Source organism: Dermochelys coriacea, chromosome 1 (genome assembly GCF_009764565.3).
Source record: "Dermochelys coriacea isolate rDerCor1 chromosome 1, rDerCor1.pri.v4, whole genome shotgun sequence".
NCBI lineage: Eukaryota > Metazoa > Chordata > Testudines > Dermochelyidae > Dermochelys > Dermochelys coriacea.
The window spans coordinates 261,721,877-261,736,202 of record NC_050068.2 but is presented as its reverse complement, the minus strand read 5'-3'; the positions used below and the strand labels follow the sequence as shown (position 1 = coordinate 261,736,202).

The 14,326-nt window shown below is 47.1% G+C and overlaps 2 protein-coding genes across 2 annotated transcripts in view; one reads left to right on the top strand and one right to left on the bottom strand.

The window, feature by feature from the left end:
• Positions 1-382, bottom strand: part of ACO2 (aconitase 2) — a 29,838-nt gene extending 29,456 nt beyond the window's left edge. Inside the window, 1 exon segment of the mRNA XM_038386758.2 lies at positions 324-382. Within this exon segment, the coding sequence (XP_038242686.1) occupies positions 324-359 (36 nt within the window). The 5' untranslated portion in view covers positions 360-382.
• A 234-nt stretch (positions 383-616) lies between these two features.
• PHF5A (PHD finger protein 5A) lies at positions 617-7,922 on the top strand. Its single transcript, XM_038386764.2, is given in 5 exon segments — positions 617-842; positions 2,891-2,914; positions 4,401-4,550; positions 4,553-4,566; positions 7,197-7,922. Coding segments are annotated over 5 exon segments (336 nt in total). The 5' UTR covers positions 617-784; the 3' UTR covers positions 7,287-7,922.
• The last annotated feature ends 6,404 nt before the right edge of the window (positions 7,923-14,326 follow it).

Below are 14,326 nucleotides of genomic sequence, written 5' to 3'. Positions count from 1 at the left end.
CCTCACGTTCACCTTGTCCTCACCTTGAGCAGACGCCACCGCCCGCGCCCCCGGCCGGCGGAGGGAGCTTAGCCGGGGTGTCACCTCCCGACAGCGGAGCCTGGGGCTGCCCCCGCCCTACGGGGACCCCGCTCCCCAGTCACTATGGAAACAGGGCCTGGGCAGGCGCGAGGGACCCGCTGACCTACAGGGAGAACGAGGACGCCCCAGTCTCAAACCGACGCCCCAGCCTCCCAACCGCACCCGGCTCCCCACCGCCACGGGCCGCCCAACAGCAGCCAGCTGCCCACCGCCACACCCCGTTCGCCGCGAAGCACGGTCACCTGCAGGCGAGTCACCAGGACACAGTACGGCGCCATTTTGTTCACTGACAAAGATGATGTCGCATTCCAATTACGTCACGCGTCGCCTTTAAAGCATATCGTGAAGTGGGCGTGGCCTCTATGGCGAAAAGGCGGGGCTTTGGGGGACCCGGAGAGGGCGGGACTCCGGCGAGCGACTGAGCCTAGAGAAGGGAGTGGGTGGTTTGCAGGTCCTGGAAGGAAGTATCCAAGCAGTGGGAACGCGATTCCGGCCTAACAGAGAGGACATTGGGGCGGGCTCGGGGGAGCAAGTCGTGGTTGATGGGTGCTTTATGGACGAGGCTGTGGAGTGATTAGCGTTTGTCATTGGGAAGCTCTGGCAGCTTTGTGGGAGAAGATCACGTAGACCCTGCCAGGACCTGGGGTGAGAGGTCAAGGGTGAAAGGGCTCAACGGTGCCCGCGCGACACTACTCGCGCGGTGATGAGAAATGGCCAAACATCATCCGGACCTGATCTTCTGCCGCAAGCAGGCGGGAGGGGTGAGACCCGGATACCCTGATTCCCGCTCTGCCGCGTCCGTGGGGCGCGGGATCCCAAGACTGTCCAGGGTCACAGCCCCCGCGTGGGGAGGGGCGGAGCGCCCCACACACCCTATCCCGGCAGTGGGGGAGGGGGGTGTGGAGCACTTTGGCGGGCGGGCACGTTAGCGGCGCGGGGCACCAGTGCCGGGGAGGGGGGGGGCACGGAGTGGGAGGGGCACGTCGGCAGCAGGGGGCACGGGGCACCCGTGCGGGGGGAGGGGCACGTCGGCAGCAGGGGCACGGGGCACCCGTGCGGGGGGAGGGGCACGTCGGCAGCAGGGGGCACGGGCACCCGTGCGGGGGGAGGGGCACGTCGGCAGCAGGGGGCACGGGGCACCCGGGCGGGTGGAAGGGGCACGTCCAGGGTCCGGCAGTGTTGTACCAAGTTGAGTGTGGGAGTCAGAGGGACCAAGTCCTGTTTCTGGCTCTGCGACAGACTGGCTGTGTAAGCTGGGAGGAATGTTTCTTCTTCCCCTCCTCGCTTTATGAAGTGCTTTCTGCCTGGGAGTGCCCTATCGGTGCTGGGGTTGTTACTACGTTGGGGTGGCTGCCACAAAAACGCATCCAAAACACTTTTCAGAAATAGCCTTGTCCTCCCATTTACCCCAGTCACCTGCCCTTCTCCAGGTAGCCCAGGGCTCTTGGCCTTGAGCCTCACCTGTGCGTGCCTGCATGCGTGCTGTGTTCCCATATAACCTAACACCTTGCTGTGTGGCTGCCAACTTGTGACGTACAAAGAACATAAGGATCTATTATTGTAATTCTATCTTTGTAGATTTTACATTTGCTGCTTCTTAGTGGCAGATGGAGTGTACACTGCCCTGTTGATTTTAAATACTTTTAATTGCACCTCAATTATTAGAAAAATGAATATAATATCTACTTACTCAACAGACTAGTTTGTATGCTTAAGCAGTCATAGTTGCTCACTTTAGTGACTAAATATCTTTGCTCTTTACTCCTATTATCCTGGCAGTGCCAACACAGCCAAGAGAACAAGTGGGAGAATATTTTGGTTTTCTCATTATCACAACTGTTGATTTCTTTCCAATTGTAGGGCCAAGTTCTGCCCTCAGTTAACTGTGCTGTAGATGGTGTAACTGAGGACAGAAGTTGGTTTGCTAAATCTATATAGTGGTGATGGGGCATGAGAGAGAAAGAGACTAGCTTGATTCTTCGATCCAGATCTGGCTGGCTCAGAAAAAAAAAAATCTTGCTTGCAAGTTCAAATTGAACTGTTCTCATTGAGACAAGGGGAAACATGGAAACCTGGGTGCTGTTTTCAAAGAATCACTTTCAGAGTAGAACTGTACCTTTCTGGTGAGAGGCCTAACTGCAGCTGAGACCTACTCTTCCAGCCTGGTGGGTATCTATCTGTTCACTGGTGACTGAGTCTTGCTGTGGTGGTCACTGTGCATTACAACTCTCTATAGCTTGATACTTACGGTAGTATTGTTTTGAAATCTTATAGACAAATGTAATTTTTTCAGTTAATTCAAATAACATCCTGAACATGACCTGAATATGCTAGTAGCCTTCAGAACCAAACATAGACTTAAACAAAATATTTGAAAATAATTTCCTCTCTCAAACCTCATCCAGCTCCCATTAGTGCAATGGAAAATTTCTGCCATGGCCTGTGTATAGGGCTCTGGTTATTTCCTTGCTGTTGCTAATACCTTGAAGCAGCATAGTGATGCAGCACTGTGCTGGAAGTGTGAGTGGTGCCATTGAATGCTGCATGGGGAAACATTGAACTCTAAACTCTGGTCTTGGCAAATGTATGTCCAGAGGATGCTTACTGTTTACTATTAAAATGTATGTATTTGCTATGTTAAGGCTGCCGTTGTATTTTGTTAAATTAGTTTGGATTTTAAACATTTTTAAAAAAAAAAAAAACATTAATTCACTTTTAAATCGGAGTTCACCTATTTAAAACAAAAGTTTTATTTAAAAACAAGTCTCTCTGTCAAAAATAATTCTTTTTTCTGCTTTACTTATTGTAGCTATTGGAAGACTGTGTGAAAAATGTAAGTATAACATCTGCATATGGTGTTTTATGAGAGCATTGTCATGCGGTTAGAGTACACAGCTGGGATTTAGCCTGGATTTTGTTTCCAGTTGTGCCACTGATTTTTTTGTGTAAGCTTGGAAAAATCACTCTTTGAAATGGGAAAACCCACATGGGTGTTGTGAGGTTAAGTTGATGAATATGTGGGAAGCACTTTGAGAGGCTTACGTGGAAGATGCCATACAAGCACAGAGTATTATGGTATGTGTCATGGAAAAGGTACAGGGAGAGGGTCCTACCTGTGGATAAAAAAACAGGTTTGTGGCCAGAGTTTAGGGAACTGGGTTTGTACTGATCTCAGTTCATCATGATCCACTTGTATTGCAAAAAGATAACTTGGTAATTTAAAAGAGGAAAAAATCCATTTTCCAAAAATGCCTATTGCCCAATTTGATAAAGGCTCAAGTCATAATCCTGAGTGTGGGAAATACACAGCAAAAATTATCTGAAACTAGAACATGTGAAGAGACACAGAACTAAATACATTCTTCTCCTACTATAAAGAGGAGACTTTGGAGAATGAGAGGGTATGATCATCCTTCATGGGCACAGTATAAATGAAATAAGGATGTTAGCCTGTGTCTCAGAAAATAGTGGGAAAAGGAGCAAAGGAGGGAGAAATTCAGTCTGACATTAGGGAAGCATTTAAGAGTATATGGCCAGTGGAATAGATTCCATAGGAAGTAGTTGAAGCCTCATCACTACAGAGATAAGAATCTTTAGCTGGAGTAGGGATTAGATGACTCAGGCTTCATATACCCTTTTCAGGTCGAGGTCATTGGTTTGGGTATAGTTCAGGAGGCTACAGACTGTCACTGGCATCTGATGGCTATATGGCCTATGTGAAATGAGTTGTTAGGTTTTACTCAATTCTTTGTGAGGTTTCCACATCACAGAAATTGTTGTGGCTGTCTACACAAATTCACCCTCTTTTTGGCCTTCTCAGAAGTCAAGGATCAAATAGGTAATGAAGACTGAACCTCCCCTTTCATCCTTGGAGGTAATACTCCAGTCTCATGTTTATGTAGTGGTGTGTGAGAAGCTTGCACTGCTGCGGCCGCCCATGTTCTATCTGGCCTGTAGTTAGAGACTGTCTGGTGCTGTCAGTTCAGCAACTTCTCACAAGTGCTAATTTTGTCAAAAGTTTAACGACACAGTGGTGGGATGATGTAATGAAGAGTTTTGTAAAATGCTTGCTGATCAGAGCATTGGCCCTCATCTCTGATTCTGATTGCAAAGCAAAAAGAATTGAAAATGAAGTTTTGAAAGATACTGGCTCTTCTACTTGCTCATTCGCTTCAGAGAAGTAAAATGGCTTTCATATATCAGCTCAGTCCCACTATTTTAGGGTGTATGGGGGAGTTGTTTGGGTAGGGAGTTATCCCCTCTCTGTAGGAATGGTGGAGAAGGAAACTCTTTAGCTGAGTACTGTGCTCTATTTGTAGGTGATGGTAAATGCGTGATCTGTGACTCATACGTGCGACCCTGCACACTTGTGCGCATATGTGATGAGTGTAACTATGGGTCGTACCAAGGGCGCTGTGTGATCTGCGGAGGTCCAGGAGTCTCTGATGCCTATTACTGCAAGGAGTGCACCATCAGGAGAAGGATGTAAGTTGGATGCAGTGCCTCAGATTGTCTTTCTGTCTCTTGTTAAACAGATGTGGTCTTTATTTAACAGTCATGCTTACTTTAAAGGCAGCCATGGTCTTGTGGAATGAGCATGGAGCTGTGACTTTGGACACCTAAGCTCTAGTACCAACGCTGCCACTAGCTTGCTATGTCACTACGAGGAAGTCACTTCACCTCTCTTCCTCTCTTTTATGCATCTGGGGATAGTGGTGCTTACCCACCTTTGTAAAATGCTGTGAGATCTACAAATAAGCCCTGTGATTTCTCTCGTGCCTTTCATCCCAAACGATTGGAAAATACCTTACAAACCACACGTATGTGGTTCACTTCATCCACCCATTGCCTGTAGCATTACCACTTAAGATGTTATTTTACTAGGTCTCACAAGCTAAGCTTTATCAGGGTCAGGTCACTAGCTTAGAAATGCTCAGATGCTGCAAAAGCATGTGACTACTCCAGTCAACACTGAATCAATGGCCCTGTGTGCATGTGGTGCTGTAGGACATCCAGTACTGCTGTTGTTTTCCTCTGGGTTAGATGGAAAACAAAAGTCATGGGCCACTTGTAGCCATTAAAATCCATGGAAGTTTTTATAAGAATATGGGTTATGGACTCTGGTGTCCTGATCAAATTCCAACTCTGGTAATTGCACTCTACAGACCTAAAACTCACTTTCCCATTTATTTGGATATGAATTTTTCACTGCTTTGGGGTTTTATGTATTGTTGGCAAACATATTCCAACCTAGAAGTGGCCTCTTTCCAGTGGTCCTGTTCCCTTGTGTTTCTGTAGCAGGATCCTATAATGCTTAATGACAGTAGGGTGAGAGTTAATCTCTGCACACAGAAACACAGCCATCTTTGAGTGTGAAACATGGCAGTATAACCATGTACAGCAGCACTACACGCAGTTAGAGCAGGATGTGAAGAATACCACCTCCAAATGAAACGGCAGATGGAACTTAAAGAGATGGAATGCAGTGATTAAGATGGACCCCCATTTCCTGTGGAAATGTGTCTTGAGAGGGTTTTTTTAAATGAACACAAATGATCAGGACCACATTACTGCTTCTACAGACAGAGCTCAGTGTCTGAAGCTTTAACACTTCCTTAGTTAGTCAGATGAGTTAATCTTGCTTTTCCAAATGCTCTACATTCAGCCCCAGACAGAGTCAAGAAGAACGTATTTCCATTAGAATGTGAAGCAAGAAAGCAAAAAAATGGATGAAATGGGCTGCAGGGAACATCCTCCATGTAAAGGGGCAAAGGTGCCGGGTTCCTGTTCGTGGGGGGTGCTGGTTCCACTCATGCCCCATTTGGGGCTACAGGCCATGGTCATGCCATATCATTCTGGAGAGCTGTGGGTTGCAGGGAGGGTTTCTTTCTTGGGGATAAAAGTATGTGCATGTGCCAATCCTTTTGAGGGGGTGGAGGAATGAACAGAAGCCTGTAATGAAGCTGCCAGATTTATCACAGATGCTCTGAATTGTGGGAGGAAAGGTTTGGAACGGCACCACCTAGGAGGTTCAAAGTGAAACCACAAGACAAGAGCTAGAGGCTGGTTGGTGTAGGCATATATGTGGGTGTGGTGGGTAGGGAAGAAGAGACTTATTTAATTTTTTCCCCTCTTCTATCTCTGCCATCCTGCCCATCTCATCTCTTCTTTCCTCCCCCATAACAGCAAGTTTTGGTGCCACAGCTTGGGTGTGGTCTCTGCAGTGGATGACATCTGCCCAAAGGCTTTCTCGTCTAATCCACTCAGGCTTACGCAACAACCAGGGACACGTGTTCCAGTGCCCACTGGGCCCCTCAGCACAGCGCAGCTGCCAGCTCCAGCAGTAGCATTTTGCCCTCAAGAGGCGCACAGATGCCAGGCTGAGTGACCCATGGGCAAACGTTCTCTGGCATGCACATGCACATGTCCATCTCCCATTATTTGTATTTAAATTTTTCCATCTCCCATAACTCACAGCTGCACCCTTGATTTAGTCTCCCTAACCTGCTCCTCTCATGTCTGGCTTTCCCTCCAGCTGGTGGACTGGGATATGGAGGCCTTCTCACATATGCTTGCTATGAGTACCCCTGCACCTGCAAAATGACCATGTGACCTTTACAGTGAATCAAGTTCTACTCTGATGTGTCTAAAGTATGGGGAATCTGGGAGTTGCTTTGGCTGTGGGAACTGAGTGCAGAAGGAATACTTGTTGACACCTAATGGAAGTAGGTTCTTCTTGCCTCAGGGTGGGGAAGGTTGTTCCCCTTGCCCCCATAAGTAATGTGTATCCTAGCTTAGAAGGATCCAGTCTCAGGGCACTGTACATCTCTTTCATTAAACTGATTATGTTATTCAAACTGTTCTCCATGCTCCCCTGAAGAGGAGAATGCCCTAGTAGTGTTAGCAAGGCTTCCCTCCTCCCCTCCACTTCCTCAGATTTTGATGGCTGGAGCCAATGGAGTAGAAGGGAAGTTTGCCTGCATGGGTGTTTCCAGGAGGTGTTTTTTGGGGTGGAAGATAGTGGTCACTCTTCATACCCTACTCGGGCCTACATGACTGGACTGTTCTGCTTGCTGTAGCTCTAACTGTATCATCTTCTCTCTGTATGTTTCCAGAGGGATGGCTGCCCTAAGATCGTCAATCTGGGCAGTTCCAAGACAGATCTCTTTTACGAGCGCAAGAAGTACGGCTTCAAGAAGAGGTGATCCACCCTTGATGCTGCTGTGCCCGCTGCAGGGTTGGGGAAAGGGTCTTAAAGCATCTCTGAACTTCACTGTTATTGAGAACCAATTAATCTTCTCTAAAGTCTTACAAGTTAAATTATGTGTGAGGGGTGGAGGAAGAAACAAAATTGACTGGGGATTGGAACCTGATAGCTGAGTACTGCAGATGGCAAAAGCAGGCTACTGACTCTTGCCTTCTCTCAAGCGTGGCTAGTGTCTGCCACACAGCTCTGCAAAATGCCTGGTGGGCAAGCACTTACATTCTAAGGGGATCTGCTCTCTTATCAAGGTGTAGCACTGCTTTTACACGTCTAGTCCCCTTTCTGGAATCGGGGGGGGGTCACCTGCAGTTCTCCTTTCCGTGCACTCCCTCTCAGTTGATAAGAAGTCTTCTCCCCTGGCCACACCTCCAAAGTCTGAAGAATGAGTTCAGACTGCCGACCCACTGAAACTCTCTATGTATTGTTATGCAGGGAGGCTAGCATGCTCATGGCTGATGCCCTTTTCATATGAACACAACCATTACATGTCCCTATGTTTTCTCAACTGACTAACCAAAGGCTCTTTCTGTAACTATCTCTGCAAAATGTACACCAATAAAGTTTTTTTCCTTTTTCTCACAGAAGGGTTTCTCTCTAGTTCATCCCACCCGTAATCCTCCCGGAGTTTCCTTTTGGTGACTGGAAACTAAGAACTTAGGAGTTGCCAAACTAGAAATGACAATGAGCCGTCTGTTCTCTGACAGTGGCCTGTCATGGCTACGCTGACCTCTCTGTGAGATGCTTTGGGGAAGGACCGCTGCTTGCTTTCTCACCCCAGTCATAGATAATTTTATGTCCTGAAGCAGAGTGTAGCTCGCTTTGTGTAACCCTTGCCTTTGCTAATGTGTCTGGATGTTTTCACCATGCAAACATCCAATCCCTTTCTAAAACCTCCTGAACTGTTTGACTCTATCCTGCTGCAGGAATTTGGAGCCTTCTGTGCTGTAGCTGGAAACCAGCTATTATATTCCAGACTAATAGCCATATACTGAAAACTAGAGCCTGCTTGTTTGCTGAATATCAACAGAGGCTGTGGACTCCCAGGCTGCTTAGCACAGATCTGGGGAAGGAAATACAGATCATGTACGCATTGTACACACCTCCTTCCCCTTCCCTGCTGACTAGGAGCTTGCAAATCATGTTAACTTTTAAGGAGCTGCTTTTTGAGCAGGAGGGGCAGCGAGAAACTAAACTGATTTGAGGTACAGTAGAATTCCCACTTGTGGTCTAGGGTCCCAACAAAGATGTAGTTGGGATGCAGTATTCATGTCTGAGCCTGTTGGCATAACTAGAAATATCATCCAGGCAGGGATCGCTATAGAGAGATGAGGAATATCCCTTCCTTTTCCCCCATACAGCTGTGCATGCTGTTTCTTCATCCCTCCCAGTCTTGCTACGGCTGTAGGGAATCAAGGGCTTATAGCTTAAGAACTTTGATTACTGGCTATATAGCTCCATGTTCTGGCAGCTGTGAAAGAGTTAAACTGCCTTATCTAGTGTTTCTCATCCATTGGTTGAGTGGAGGCAGAGGGTTGTTTTTCTCCTTGGCCTTGTCTACACAGGCAACTTTGGAGAAGACTTCTACTGCCACTAGTGTGTAGCCTCGGTCAGTGCCAGTGCCTCTCCTGTGCTGCTACCCAAGGTGGGAGATTGCCCTAAAACTGCTAGTGTAGTTAAGGCCCTTGTGAAGCAGAGCAAGAGATACAGTAGGGTAGCACTGCAGTGAAGATTCAGTCTTTCTTATGTGAAAAAAAAAAAAAGAAAAGGAGTACTTGTGGCACTTTAGAGACTAACAAATTTATTTATTATAAAATAAATGTGTTAGTCTCTAAGGTGCCACAAGTACTCCTCTTCTTTTTTGCGAATACAGACTAACACGGCTGCTACTCTGAAATCTTTCTTTTGTGGTTACTTGTCTGGTGTTCATTAGTTTCTAATCCCCAGACACTGACCCTAGAAAAGACGAGTTCTCTGAAACAGAGAGATTCTGTGTGATACTGTGAGGTTAATTGCAGGGTCTTTTAAAAAAAAAAAAAAAAATCATTAAAACTCATTTAAATGAGTAGAAAGTGCTTGCCTTGACAGCTGTGAAGACCAAAGTCCTTTCTTTAAGCCCAGAACTGGTTCAGCAAGGGCACCGGCAGTACAAGCTTCCCCCACATGCTGCCCTCCTGTTGTGCCGCAGCTCTGTCCTGGAGGGGCCTCTGGCAGGACTTTAGAAAGTAGTTCAGTCTCAAATGGCCTAATTCAGAGGTTCCCAAACTGATCTGTGGGATGGTTGGTGCAGAGAGCAGTGTGGTCTTATAGTGGCACTCATTATAGTGGTTGAACAACTAGGAGGTATGCGGCTAAACTGAATGAAAGGAAGCTAAATATGCAAGTCTGGTATTCCTTTTCCACATATGTTATTGCTGTAATTACTACAGGGATGATATGCATCTGTAAATGGAAGAAGAGGTTTCTGCAAGAAAATCCCTGTATTTACAATGTCCACACTAAAAAAAAAAAAACTGGAGAATTCCTGGCCTATTTAATACTTAGCCTCTCTGCTCACAGTGCTAACAAGGTGTTTATAGTGTTCTGGGATGTGGACACATACCCTGAGTCCTCTTTCCCCCCACTCCCCTCCACATGCACAATGTCACCTCATTTCATATCAGTTAACAGAAAGGTGGTGTGACTTTTGGTTACAAATAAGCTGGGACAGGGTCATATTAGACAGGTAAATGGCTCTAAAACCCAGCCCCAGTTCCTTGAATCACTTGGTCCCCTGCTTGACCCCCTGAACCTGAAATGTTGCCTTCTTTAAAAATGGGATGTTGGTAAATGTCTGGATTCTATTCATGTGCTTTGCCTCTGAGTGTTAGCTACAGGGATCAGATCTTACTATCTGAAATTTTACTTATAGGAGCAGCCATGTTTTTGTTCTTTATGGTGCTTGGTGGGAACTTTTTGTTGACATGTTCAAATTAGCAAATGTTTTCATTTCTAAGGCAGGAAAGAATTTCTCATTTCCTTTGAGTTTAGTTAAGTGTCATGTGACTTGTAAGTAAAGAATGTTCCTGTGCATGAAAGTGCTAATTATGCCCAATTATATCCTGACTGACCTTCCTTGGCATTAAACAACCTAGCAAAACTAGCTTTGTTCTGGCAACCTGGAGATTCCTTCCCTCTTGTGTGTGTGTCTGATTCAGTAGTTCTCCTTTGTCGTAATAGCCAAGTGGTCAGGAATGCATAAATGGATCCTTAGGACAGAATTCCACTCTCTCTTTCTCTGTGTGTGTGTATTCACCTCTGGATAATTAAAGGGACATAGTCGAGAGAAATATTTTAAGAGTCCTTATGTGCTATTAGTAACACCTGATTAAAACTAAAACAATTTCAGAAATGTAATTGGCTTTTTTATTAATGATATTGAACCTAGGCTGGTCAGTTTCTTTTCCTGATGCGTGGCTGACAGGATGATTTTGTTTGAAGCAAAGCAATGGAATGTTTACATTCTTAATGCACTCTTTAATTGAATTGCTGTTAAACTAAAGTAATGGAGATATTCTGTTCATTATAGGTTTAATAATTTCCCAATGGCCACCCATTTTCAGCCTGTCCCCCCCCCAAAAAACAAAACCAACCCCATATGCGCCAGATCTTTTTCGGGGGGAGGGGAGAAGAATGAGTAGCCGTGCCTACTGCAGTGTGGTATCCAACAATGACTGCCACAACAAATTTTCAAGATACTCTTGACTGAGTTCATTCAGTCTTCCTTGACTACAGAGATGGTGGCTGGAGGAAGAGGGGTGTGAGGAAAAGGGGGTGAAGTGTAGAGAGATCCTGGCGAACACAGAGTATCCTCATGAAAGCAGGGTTGGGGATGAATATTTTTTTGCAATAGCCATTGTGGAGAGCAATTTAACCTGAAAGAATTACAACTGTTTCAAAAGGATTTATAGTCTTCTGTAGTCTGAAGCTCTAGGATGATTCAAAAATAAGTGCAACTCCACAAGTTAAGAGAATCCGATAATGAGGTTACGTAGGAATCTACTATGCCACCTTTTCTGGGGGATTCTTTAGGATCAAAGGAAAATGTGAACAGAGTCATTGGGCCAGACTCTTGGTCAATCTAGTCAATTACCTTTTCTCCGCCAATGGTGATGCAGGTGGTTAATGATCTAAAAGACAGGTGCATACTCATTCTCTCTCTCTGACTTCTCATCCACTTGTGTTCACTCTGAACCCAACTGTCCTAAAAGTGAAGCTTGCAGAAGATGGAAGCAGAGTATTTTTAGTAGTGGTTCATATTTCTGGAGTTTACTCCTCCAAGAAATGTATCTTACATAGACGCATCTAGAACACTTTGCAAGACATGTTTTTATTCAGACTTTTTCCTTCCTGTGATCTCTGGAATCCTGGGCGCTAAAGGTATGTCTACATTTCAATAAACCACCCATGACTAGCCTGGGTTAGTTGACTAGGGCTCACGGGACTCAGGCTCTGGGGTTATAAAATTGCAGTGTAGACATTTGGGCTTGGGCTGAAGCCTGGGTTCTCAGACCTTACACTGCAAGCTCAAGTCAGCTGACCCCAGCCAGCTTCAGGTTTTTATTGTAGTGTAGACATACTCTTAGGTAGGCAGCTGGCTGTATTTTTTTCCTGTTCTCTGTGCTTAAAGTTAGGGGCCTGCAGGAGCTTGTTGTGTATTTGTTCTTGTTATTTGGAATTGAGAACAGTTCCCAGTTTAAAACATTGAAAGTGGGGCCAGTGGAATAGCTCTTGGCACCCTATAAATGCATGTAAATAGCACTGCGTCTGAGGAATGCATCAAATCCTCTATAATGTGCCTTATTGTGCAGTACTATGTTGTGGAGAATATACCTGCCTGACACCAGTTGGTGATTGGCTTCAACCTGGAAGCAGCAGGACCATGAACTCTTAGAATTGTATGTATTTATTTTACTATAATTTTCAGAAAAATATTTCTTTCACTACATGAAGAACAAGCCCTTGTGCTGATGCTCGCTAGTGTCACTGTAGAGCCTCTTCTCAGTGTCTAGCCCATTTTGAAAAGGGTAAATATATGGTATGTCATAGTGCAACTAGTAGATGAGGCATCAATTGGAGTTCAGATAATTTTACCAAGCTCTGCACTGCCTTCTTCCCTAGGCTGGGACTTGGGCCATGAGCTACAGAGGTTACCACAGTCTTAGGTAATCGTTTATCCTGCTTGCGCTTAAGGTGAGCCCTGCCTACTTGACCTAGATAAAACCTTAAAACAATATCTAGCTGTTCATCTCCACAAAGCAGGGCTTGGACACACAAGGTCTATTGTAAGGCCTCCTAGAACCTTTGAATAGAAAACTACAACTCCCAGCAGCCTCTGCTCCGCGGTTGAGGCGGCCCTGCCCGCACACGCCCCCTTCAGCTGACTGGTTGGCGCAACAGACCAATCCGGAGGCGCCTCCTAACCTTGCCAGCCAATGGGGAGGCTGTTGCTAACACGCCGCTGTTATTTTTAGCACAGTCTCCGCTCGTGCACCTTGCAGGTTGCTCGCAGTGTCAGTGCCTGCGCCTGAAGTGGTGATGATGAAGTCAATGCGCAAGCGCGTTGGGGAAAAAGTAGTCCCTGAGCTGGGCGTTGCAACCAGAGGGCTGAGAGGAGGGAAATGCGTCCCAGGGGACAGTTAAAGTCACATCCCTGGCTCGAGGAGCGGGGCCGGGGGGCGGGGGAGCTGCTGCTGCTTTGAAAGGCTGCTGGCTTCCTGCGGCCCCAGCATGAGGCGTAACACTGCGCCAGTGAGGCTGCTGGCTGCAGGCCTTTGCCTCGGTGCGAACCGCGCTGTGAAACGCAGCGAGGGGAAGTGGCGGCGCGTTGCAGAGCCTCCCTCGCTCCCGGTCCGAACACGCGCTCGGGCGGGCTACGCTCCGCGGCGAATGCCCGTGAACTCGGGGCACGGTGCGGGGGCCTCCCCTGGGACGGGGGGCGATGATGGTCGCACTGAGTCTGGGCGAGGGGGGGGTGTCCGCACACATGCAAACGCGCGTGGGGCGCTGCTGCTCGCGCAGCCTGCGTTCGCCTCGAGGTGTCACCCGCCGCTCCCATGCCCCCTCCTTACAAGCGCGCCGGCGCCCTCCGCTAGCCCCGTCCGCCTCCCCAAACAGTGCCGCGCGCCTACGCGTGTCCCACTCCTCCGCCAGCCCGCAGCCCGGGACGCGTGGGGAGATCTGCTGTGGCAGGAGCGGGAGGCGACTGGATAATGGGGTTTCTATGGAGCAGCGTGCGGGGGGGGAATCATTGTAACGCATCTAGCTGCTCTCCGCTGCTGGGAGAGCTTTTTTTTTTATTCTCCTCTCTCTTTTGCACAGCAGCAGCCTGTGGAGCGATCAGGCTAGGGCATTTCTATCAACCCCCTTGGAAAAGAGGTTTCCGAGTAGCAGCCGTGGGAGTCGGTATTCGCAAAAAGAAAAGGAGGACTCGGGCCACCTGAGAGACTAACACATTTATTAGAGCAGAAGCTTTCCTGAGCTACAGCTCACTGCATCGAAAAGAGGGTTGTTCTTTCTTTACCCTTTTAATTGAACAGATTTGATGCTGAGACTGTAGCCTGGCTTTTACTCGTTTCTTTCGGAGTGGGAATGCGGTTGTTCAAAGAGCCTGTCTTCTGCTTTGAGGTCATTTTTGAAGCGGGTCCTCGCTTTCCATCAAAGAGATGGATGTCTACGACGATTAGCCACCCTTAAAACCCACACATACCCCATTAACACCATTCGCTGTAGCTGCCGTTGGGAGACGTCAGATAACGAGGCATGTAGGATTAAAAAAAAAAAAAATCTCATCAGTTTTTCCCTCCCTTTTGATGCGCTTGCTCTGTCCCAAGTCCTGAAGCGATAAGAAGCTTGGGGAAATCTCAGGTCAATGCAGCCTGGCTATTTGATTCCTTCCAAATCCCTCCGTGCCCCTTTCTCCTCTCTCTTAAACCAGTGCATACG